The following is a 10,631-nucleotide window of genomic DNA, read 5'->3' as shown; positions in this document are numbered from 1 at the left end:
AAATGAGGTCAAATATTTCACCTTATGAGAATATGAGCACCTTCCATCATCCACAAATCAAACAGGAAGCACGCAAGAAGGCACACACAAAGTACGTGCACTGTTGGACTGATCTGACAGGAAGAACTGGTTAAAGATTGTTTGGTTTAGTCATTTGTTCTAAAAGATCTGAGGTTTTCAATGCGGCGTCTGCTGCCCAGAACAAAACATTCTGTTAAGGTCTCATTACACAACAATCATCTCAAAGGTTTATTCAGTGCTAAAATAGTCCCAACCTAAATTTAAAGGTCTGGCACTTAGACATATAGAACAATACGTGCTATTGTGATATTCAGTTCATGCTTGTTGTGAGAGAGAGTGGACTCAGAGTTCTGTTATGTTTCCCTCCCTCTCTCTCTTTTTTTTTTTTAACAAATGAAACGTCACTTGTTGCAGCCTCAGTGACGATATCAGGGCTTATCCCTTCTAGCTGTTTCTTACGTGTGACAGTCCTCACATGCTCATCCAAGTCTTGCGCCATTTTTCACCCCAGCATGAATGAATTCTCTGCAGATTCAAACGTGTACAGAGTATCAAACTCATCTTGTGGAGCAACATTCAGAGCTTTGGGTCCACATTATAATCTTTGGTAAACACCTCAGCGTAGTGGATACGGTCACTGTCCTTACTGAAGCTGCTGCTGAGCTGGGAATTAACAATCAAACCACATCAGGACTTTTCTGTTAAAAATAAACCTGTGTTGTCATCACAGCTGCTCTCTGCAGGAAACCATGAAGAACATCAAGGAGAGAGTGCTGCTACTAGCTACTTTGAGACTGTTTGGATGTTCCAGGAAACATCTGTGGACGTGTGGCTGTGAACAACAGTGGATGGAAAAAAATATGTATACAGCAATAACCAAGGAATAGAAAGATTTTGAGTGAATTAAGTAATGAGTAGAATATTTTTGTGTGCCTTTTGTGCCGGATTTGTCTTGGGTTAAAATGCTAGATGTGCATATTGCACAATCTAAAGAAAATCTTTACATCAGCTGTAGAGAGATGTGGAGTGTGTCATATCACAGGTGGTGGGATGATGTGGACGTCTGTCAGGAAGAAGCTGTTGATACATTTGCTGGTCGTGATGTTAATGAAGCAGAACTGTCTGAGAAGACATACTGAAGGAGCTGCAGGCGAGGACGGACCTCGGTAAGTGCATGTTTGTCTCTCCCCTTTCTGTCTTACTACACACATCATACGGCTGGTATCTGTACAGCTGTGTACAGCGCATACTCAATGCCAATATGCCTTATTGTCAAAACATTGTGGCCCCAGGCAGAATTAATCCCTTAAACCAAATCCCTAAAAACACATTTTTCTCTGATGAGAATGTACCAAAAATAATAGCACATCTAATCATCCATCTGTATATTACTCAAATCAAAATCCTTAAAGCAGGAAGTTATTATTGGTGCAAAGGCACATGTTGTCCTCTGTTGCCCCCCCCCCCCCCCCCCCCCCCCCCCCAGATTATTGTTTCACACCAGGTGACACATGCAGCATTACACGCACAAACACATTCTTGTTGGTGTTATTATAACAGTATGAGCTTTAATTAAATGTGTTGAGCTCCTCTGTGATTTTTACTTGTAATTAAGATTGAGAGGATTTACAAATTTTACAAAACTGAAAAATACCATTTAATAATATATAACATTTATATTTTTATTATGTTTCATTTAGGTTTTCTAGCTTGTTTTTAAAAAAGTCTAACTGACTCACCTTAATATAAATTAATTAAAATAAATCCAAACGAGCAAATTCAGCAGTCACACTCTCTTTTCACATATTTTATTCAACACTTAAATCCAAATAAATCCATACCACAGCATTTCAGCTGAATAGTGGTTTACATGCTCTTGGTTTTCAAAAGTCCACTCAGTATGAGATACATTTTTCATAGCAGTGATAACTTAAAAAACACAATACAAATGCACAAACAGCTCGGAGCACTTTATAGTCACCAAAAACAATGACAGTATACAGACAAAAATAGAGAATATCAATTTCAACCAGATCACTGTAAATTGTTCATTTACATAGAGACACTTAGGTGTTCGAAGTGGTAGGTTGTGGTATATTTCCATGTTTGAGTTATTGACATAACCACAGAGTTTACAGAGGAAAGTTGGCATATAGACACAAACACATGCACACATGTGACCAGGTGGCCTTCTCAGTGGGAGGGAGTCACTGTAAATGACAGCCGGTCAGGGCAGCACACACCTGAGGCCCTTTTCAGGACTGAAGGCACAAACACACACGTATGTACACACCTCTGCTTCTCTACATTTACACATATACTGCTGTACAGACATACATAACAACACACACGCACACACGCACACATACATACATACACACATCCACAGACGCTGGGCACAGACTCCATAGAGGACTAAAACGAGGCACAACGGGACTTGGCAGAGCAACGTGGAATGTTTCGGTCATTGATCTTTGACTGTGAAGATCTTAGTTTAGTCATCGGTGTCCTCCTGAGAGAAGGACGAGAGGTGGCTGTGAATTCACTGTCCTCTAATAGAAGCTGCAAAAACCTTCGATGAAACATCTTACAGCATTTCAATATCAGCCCTCAGAAACTATAAACCAGTGCATATGATGATAAAAGCACTATTCAGTTATTTATTTCTAAAATGTGTGTTCCTGTGCTTCTCTAATGCTTCACTATCGTATAATCACTGTAGCTGACTTAGTTTCAATAGAGGGCTATTCAACTAAGCGTAATAATATTTTGTCAAGGCCCAGCGTTTGTTAATTTACATATGGTTAGTAAAGATACTGCATAGACAAAATCCTTTTTAGAGAATTTGTACATCAAATTTAATCTTCTTGGAATATTTTTGACGACTCATGTTTAATGAGATTCATAAATTCTCAAATCTGGTTTGAAGTGACAAGCTAACAATGACGTAAACATAAAAGCACCAGCCATAAGTTAGTGGGATATTTTAAGAAATTAAGTTACTCTCCCCATTATCTCACAACAGGTGATGGACCTTTAAATCCCTATTGTAACCAAACACAACCTACATATTCATTTTCACACTAAAATGCTGAAGCTGAAGGTGTGCTAATTTTCCTCATTAAATAAACGTCTGTCTAAAGCAAGTCTTACCTCTGTGGCATCAGCAGGGTCAGTATCAACCGGTGACTCTGCCACGTTATCTACTGCCGAGGCATCATCGCTCTGTAAAACCACACAAAGGGTGAATGTGTGAATGTGTCATGTGGAAACAAACAACAGAAGAAAGGGGAGAGGCTGTTGAGTCCAGAAGAGAGGAGTTACTTTAATACGTGCAGTTATACAGGCTTTCGATTGAACGGAAGACACAATGAAAAGTGTTAATAAGCGCTTGTTATTGTGCACATACTAAGTATTTCACTCTTATTTCACACCCGTTCTTTCTTTTCTCTGTTATTGCTTTTCCGTTTGGGAAGCCTTTTTCAACAATCTTGTGTCGACAAAAAAAGATGGAACATTTGGTGCCATCAGATTCATAACTCAAACATAAAACTGGAAAACTATTCCTGAGATCTCTCTGGAAAAATGAACCATGGATGTAACATCTATTTTAAAATAAACTATAATATTACCCTGACACTAACCAAGCCATGGATTATTTGAAGTTTGTGGAAATTGACGCTTGACAATGTTGTTGTGTTCTGCATTAAAACAGGAGGCTATCAGATCCGAGGTTACAGTGAGTCACTATATGAACGCAGGGAGAAGCACAAGGTGCAGATGATCGGCTTGCTAAATTCAGTAGAAGAAAAAGAAAAACCCCAGTTAGAATTGGAACGACCCAGAACTGACCCCATGTCTGCTTCTTTGCCTTATACATTAAAACAGTGCTTGCACTCATTTCATAGTGGTTTTTATGATCGGTGGTCGTTTTGAGTGAGCGGACTGCGGAGACACAGAGGAGGCATGAAGGCCTACTGAGGGAGGTGGCTGATGTCTCTCTGGCCAAGCTCAGAGGAGGCTTTGATTACAGTGTGCCACCAAAATAACCTTCCTTAATGAGGAGTGGACACAGTCGCAGCTGACATAACCTTAAACCCAGTTATTGCACCTACTTCTCCTGCTGTTTTCGTTTAACGCCGCCCATCAAGCATCCCATCTGTTCATCCAGCACAGCTAGATGCACATGTGTTTATGGAACACAGTCTGCAAACAGACAAAACCTTCTGTTTTCACTGTGGTCAGATTAAACTTTGACCAAAATTTTAAAGTTTGTGGTTGTTTTAGGACAAATCCAACCTGCAAACCATAATCTTTACAAAGCGAAATCACAGCAGTACCTCACCTGCAATTACGCTGTTGTTTCGGGGCAATTTTCAAGCAGAAATGGCTTCCCGGGGGAAATGAAATACAGCATTCTCTTTTATTGCATGTTGCAGAGAAGAATTGAGCAATAAGAAGTGTTTGCTGAGACTATTTTCTGTCATACATCCTCCTCCTGCTGCCCACCACTCTGTCTTCTCCATTTTCTCAATGTCGTTCTCCTCTCCTTCTACCTTCCTGGCATTTGTGCCTCCTGATATGATTCATCAGCAGGTGATGAATTGTTGAAACGCGCAGATGAAGAGATTAATCAAGACTCAGCATGCCGCTGTCCTCTATCTGCTGGCATGTGTGCGTGTGTGTTTGTGTGTCTGTGTCACAGGAGACAATCTTGGATGAGCTCTCTCGACCTGGCATCAATTTTTAAATAAAATCGAATATTAATGATATTTAATGGCTGAGCCACATGGGAATAGTGGTTAAATGAGGACAATCTGCTGCTGTCTGCCTGTCAATCTCTTGCCGGGAATAGCAAGATTTTTTTATATTAAATCTGTCTGTCAGTCCTCCATCTTTCCATAAGGCAGTCCACAAAGTCTCTGTTTGTCCATCTGGCTGTCTTGACGGCTTTCGGCTTGTTGCCAGTCGTCGTAATGAGCCTGATCACATTCCAGGTGGAACTCCATTCCTATTTTATCCTTCATGTTCTATACCACAAATAATGATCCTTCTGCCTGAAAACACAACTGCAACCGTAGATAAAATAATTTGACTGGATATTTGTGAGAGATTTTCATCTTTTGAAAATGAAATAAAGCGCACTCCTCTTTCCAGCAACACAGAAACTGTTTGCTTGAGTGAAAGATGATGCGAAACGTCTCCTTCGCTGTTATTTGTTGCCACAGGCAGGAACATACATCATTTCTTTGGTATCTTCACTTTTTTATATTGCACTTTTCACTAATCACAGCCAATTAAAACAGAGCTGTGTGTGTGTTGTTAAGCATTCCCCTATGTTTCATCACTAATTAAGGGATGCGAGCTTTAGCATCACAGCAAAACATTCAACAAAGTGTTTACGTTGCTCTGGGAAATACTTGATTGGCTTATCATTTCCTGCTACTGATGGTGACGTTATGAGAGAAGAGAATAATTACAGGCAAATGTTGTCCTCTCCTCAGCATTAAATCCAAATTTAACACCTTATTAATACAGATGTGTGCCAGGATAGGAAGTACAGGCAGGTGCAGCTATTAAGGTTTGATGACAAATGAAAAATGTTCCCATTAAAGAAAAAGAAAACACGAACAGGCAACCTATTGACACGTTGGAGGGTGTAATTAATGCAGAAGAAGAAGTGATGTTCCCTTCCTCATGACACATTCACACAACAGGTCTTTGTGAATCTAAATGTAAAAAGTGTTCATGAAGTAAACATTACTTTTTTCGGTTGGTGCTAATCAGAAAAGACCTACTTTAAAAAACATAACTCTGCAGTTCTACGGGTGAAAAAAGACAAAACATGTCTCTACGTTTAATAATGGATATACGGTGCCCTAAAAATCATCAGTATTGTCGCTGATTTAATCTATCTTGCACTTGTTCATTGTTTCAGCTCCACATTTCCAGAGCACACTTAGCTAAAACCCTGACTATAACAACAAAAATCTGATTATAAAGCCATTGACATCGACAGCCAAGCACAAGGCGAGAGCGAAATAGAAAGATGCTGACAGCAAAATACAGACCAAAAGAACCAAATGAAAACAGGAAGGAGGAATCATTTTTCATTTGTGTGTGTCGCAGCAGTAAATAGTATTTTACAGTAAACTGCCTTTTCCTCCTGTTTTGGACAAATGATGGCCAGACTGACTGATGAACAATCCGAGACAAGCTGTCAACGTGTAACGGCTTTCATTTGAAAGAGGAAAGATGCACAGCAGATGTGAGAAGTGATGACAAATGATTCAAGGTCAGGAGGCCATTTTGGCACTATGAAGAGTAATAATTCGCAGCCAGTGCTGTGAAATGGAGGGATGTGGTGTGCTGCACACCATTTCCAAAGAGTGTGTCCCACAGTGTGGTTATAGGCCTGCACAGATATTTTATCAATATATTTGTGCTGAAAAAGTTTAAGTGTCCAGTCTTTGGGTGGATGTTTTCCGTCCCAACAGTAGACTGATACGTGACGGCTGACTTTGTGAACACGACGGCCAAATACAATGTCAATTTTCATGGTGCCGGACTATTGGATCGTGTCACAGGCCTGTATAGCCTACTATGTAGGCTACGTGTTATAAGATGCTAGCTTGCTAATATTAGCACTGATTCCCAACAGATGTTCCTTCTTTTGCATGTTGTTTTTAACGCTTGCCGAACCATCATTGGTTCCTTCAGACCGAGTACTGTGTTCTTCCTGCACTGTAGGCGGGCTAGCTAGCATTTGCAATCTCTCTTTCATGGCCCAGTTGCGTTGACGGTGAATGACAATTCTGTCAGAATTAATGGCAACAAATAGTCCTGTAATACATCAGGACGCTGCCATAGATGAACTCTCCCAGTTGTTGAAAAGGTAATGATCCCTGCACAGGTTCATCTATAGAACCTTCACTTCCTTTGGGTTGTCAAGATGGATCGTCTTCTCCAATAATAACACTAACACACTCCATTTAAAGGAGCTAGATAGCAAACATAGACCTGTTGATATATTCCCGGGTTCTCAGTCCAAGTCTGGTCCACATACAGACTCTGAGTTCTATCTGGCTGCCAGCCAACATTGCAGCATGACAGCCGCAATCAGCCCAGATGTGGACCAAAGACCCGAGCATATGGTGTGCCGGATGTTTCATTTTGCAAATTGTAAATACGTAATATAATAAAATCAGCAAATATTGTTTGTATGATGTGAAAGCAAGGTTAGCAATGTCTCTAAAACCAGCTCAGGCTAACGACTCTATTTGTCAGTGTCCTGAAGTTACACAAATGCAGCTTGAGTTTAATCACACTATAAGAGAAACATCAGGGGGTAATGTACGAAGGGATTACTGGAGAACACTGTTGTGTGAAGCGTTCCCATCATCAAAACTGCCCCATCGAACAACATTTTAAATCCAATCTGAACACAAATCATACGTCCAACAAAAAAATGGATTTCATTCATCACCATCTGTCTTACTTGTTTGGCTGGATCCTTTTTGACCAGTCCGGTGGCAGCCACGATGTTGCCTGCACCTTCCACGGTTTTCTGGGCCACGGCTGTTACCCCAGTAACCATGGCTCCTCCCACCTGAGACACTCCAGACACAGTTTTACCTGCAACTGAAGGGACAAAAGGAGGGACCATTTAAGAGGGCGCGTCCCTTTAGAGTTACAATACCTGTGAGGAATGGCTTGTATGGAAACATAAACCTAACACAGATCTCACAGTAGCGGATTTCAAACCTTTGTGATCAGATGGAAACATAATGTGGTGCTGCTCAGTAGTCGTATTCTGATACTTTAACTTGGTTTTATCTTCATGCAGCGCTGGGATGAATCTACATAAAACATCAGAACGTGCTAAATAGCTTCCAAAAATATTTGCTGTCATTTTGCTTTTTTTGCAAAAACCTCAAAAAAAGGTGGAGGCTCTGCCGAGTTATAGGTGTTGTCAAACACTTTGGTGCCTTTTCTTGAAACACCCAACAGAAATATTTAAAGCAGGATCACCACCTGATATCATTTGGTAAAGTGGAAGACCTCAGGAACTGCCCGGAGGCGTTTTCTTTCTAGTTTCACCCTTCCCTGTATTGTCTGAGTGTTGCTTTGTCAGCTCATTTGTGATTTACATGGCAATGTGTCTAGTTTCACATTTTATTCCACTGAATTTCCTATAAATCTTGCGTCTAACAGCTATACTGTAGAGATTCTCAAATTTAGTTCACAGTCTTGGTTACATCAGCAGCAAAAAATATCAATCAACATTGATATTCTTCACATATTCAGTTTTCCATCACAAGCAATGCTGTATTTGACTGCTGGTCGGATGTCTTGTGTAGGTGTTTTCTAACCTAGATATCAGGGCCTCAAATAATCCTTATTTCTTCATTCATTTTTTGGAATCTCTCCTTTTTTTTTTCTTGCAAATAATTGGATCAATTTGATTTCGGCCAAAAAATATCTGTGTTTAGTTGCTCCTTCTGAGAGAAACCATCGTCCTTAACCCCCCCCCCCCCTAAGATTTAGAGGCCTCTATACAGCATTTTGCAACATTTTTCTTAAAAACACAGCTAACATAACGTCCCCCGGCTCCTCTGCTTGTTATGTAGCTGTGAGAAATGGCATGGCCTGATGGCCTGCATGCAGGCCCACCGGGAGTTGGTTGTGTTGAGTCAGGAGGTGAAAAATGACATTTACTCACCTGCAGAGTTACAGTACATCTCTCTTATTGACCACCAGAGGATCTAGCCTCAAAGATCTACTTGTGGGGCTAAAATGTCTAAATTTAGGTTGTGAGGGATTGTAGGGGAACGGATGCCTACCTGTTGTGACTCCATCCTTTGTTTTAGTACCTGAAAAGAAATTGCAGGTGGAGCTCAGTTATTCAAAAATAAGAATGAAGCAGATGATGATGATGATGAGAATAATCTAACTTTTCCAAGCTCTCTGTCTCGTTGAATAAAAGGAGAATCAGTCAGATGTATCTTCAGCACCCACCTACAAACATAACCCCATCTTTCGTCATCTCAGCCGCTCCAGTCACTCCCTGCTTGGTTTTTTCCGCCGCTGCCACGACCCCATCCTTGGCTTTGGAGAAACCCTTCATGAAGGCGTCCATGGCTGCTCGATCGGCTCCCAGATAACTCACACAGACAGGCGGGCAGCTGTGTGGAGGTGAACACGGCGCTCGGTATTAAAAGGAGTGACACACACACACACACACAGACACACAACCACACAACAGAAAGCGATGCCACCGCCCTAATGTGTCTGTGTGACAGGTTTGTCCAGCCGATGTCACCGTGTTAAATGTGCACAGTGCTGCGCTATAATGCTGTTTAAGCGGCTCTGATCTGCTGATGCTGAAAGCCCACCTGTAGGAATCGGTTCGAGCCCAGCCGGGAATCCATGAATGGATTTACTATCAATTTCAAATAAAAAGGGAAGAAGGGAATAAACGGAGGAGACCGACCTGATCTATGACAGCGTGCGATAAAGAAAATCAGCAGCTCACATCCTAAGATGGATCGTTTTAGAAAGAAAGAAAGAAAGGCAGAAATGAAAACGCACCTGTTTGCTTCAACTTCCTCTGAGGCGAGATTATGATGATCCTTCCGGGATGATCCCCCCAAAGAGCGAGTAGAGCCGGTCTGATGTCTACAACTACAACTACTACTGAGGGCGGTGTGTGTAGTACAGTCTGAGGGGAGAGACAGGCAGGGGGAGAGAGAGACAGGAGGAGAGACAGGCAGGGGGAGAGAGAGACAGGAGGAGAGACAGGCAGGGGGAGAGAGAGACAGGAGGAGAGACAGGCAGGGGGAGAGAGAGACAGGAGGAGAGAGAGAGACAGGAGGAGAGAGAGACAGGAGGAGAGACAGGCAGGGGGAGAGAGAGACAGGGAGGGGGAGAGAGAGACAGGCAGGGGGAGAGAGAGACAGGAGGAGAGAGAGAGACAGGAGGAGAGAGAGAGACAGGGGGAGAGAGAGACAGGGAGGGGGAGAGAGAGACAGGAGGAGAGACAGGCAGGGGGAGAGAGAGACGGACAGGAGGAGAGACAGGCAGGGGGAGAGAGAGACAGACAGGAGGAGAGACAGGCAGGGGGAGAGAGAGACAGACAGGCAGAGAGACAGGCAGGGGGAGAGACAGACAGGCAGGAGGAGAGACAGGAGGAGAGACAGGCAGGGGGAGAGAGAGACAGGAGGAGAGACAGGCAGGGGGGGAGACAGACAGGCAGGGGGAGAGAGAGACAGGGGGAGAGAGAGACAGGAGGAGAGACAGGCAGAGAGACAGGAGGAGAGACAGGCAGGGGGAGAGAGAGACAGACAGGGTGAGAGACAGACAGGCAGAGAGACAGGCAGGGGGAGAGACAGGAGGAGAGACAGACAGGCAGGGTGAGAGACAGGAGGAGAGACAGGCAGGGGGAGAGAGAGACAGACAGGGTGAGAGACAGGAGGAGAGACAGACAGGCAGGGTGAGAGACAGGAGGAGAGACAGGCAGGGGGAGAGAGAGACAGGAGGAGAGACTGGCAGAGAGACAGGCAGGGGGAGAGACAGGCAGAGAGAGAGACAGGAGGAGAGACAGGCAGAGA

At 42.8% G+C, this 10,631-nt stretch overlaps 1 protein-coding gene across 2 annotated transcripts; it reads right to left on the bottom strand.

Moving 5' to 3' along the window:
• Positions 1-1,813: 1,813 nt before the first annotated feature.
• Positions 1,814-9,766, bottom strand: LOC115052441 (alpha-synuclein-like). 2 transcript variants are annotated; one of them, XM_029516541.1, is made up of 6 exons: positions 9,613-9,766; positions 9,040-9,206; positions 8,865-8,894; positions 7,520-7,662; positions 3,175-3,246; positions 1,814-2,533 (listed from the first exon to the last, which is right to left on the bottom strand). In XM_029516541.1, the coding sequence occupies exons 2-6, from the start codon at positions 9,158-9,160 to the stop codon at positions 2,516-2,518; spliced, it is 384 nt and encodes a 127-aa protein (XP_029372401.1). In that variant the 5' UTR covers positions 9,161-9,206; positions 9,613-9,766; the 3' UTR covers positions 1,814-2,515. The 2 variants fall into 2 exon arrangements, with proteins under 2 accessions (XP_029372401.1, XP_029372402.1); XM_029516542.1 differs by lacking the exon at positions 9,613-9,766 and adding an exon at positions 9,515-9,537.
• Between the last annotated feature and the right edge of the window lie 865 nt (positions 9,767-10,631).

The sequence above is a fragment of the Echeneis naucrates genome, chromosome 12 (assembly GCF_900963305.1).
Source record: "Echeneis naucrates chromosome 12, fEcheNa1.1, whole genome shotgun sequence".
NCBI lineage: Eukaryota > Metazoa > Chordata > Actinopteri > Carangiformes > Echeneidae > Echeneis > Echeneis naucrates.
Note: the sequence above shows the minus strand (reverse complement) of the source record. Positions and strands in the feature narration are given on the sequence as shown.

Coding starts and splice junctions, on each gene's coding strand:
- LOC115052441 (XM_029516541.1), bottom strand. CDS start 9,160: ATGGACGCCTTCATGAAGGGTTTCTCCAAAGCCAAGGATGGGGTCGTG. Junction 8,895..9,039: donor AGATGGGGTTATGTTTGTAG/GTGGGTGCTGAA, acceptor ATTTCTTTTCAG/GTACTAAAACAAAGGATGGA. Junction 3,247..7,519: donor AAAAGGATCCAGCCAAACAA/GTAAGACAGATG, acceptor GTGGTTTTACAG/AGCGATGATGCCTCGGCAGT.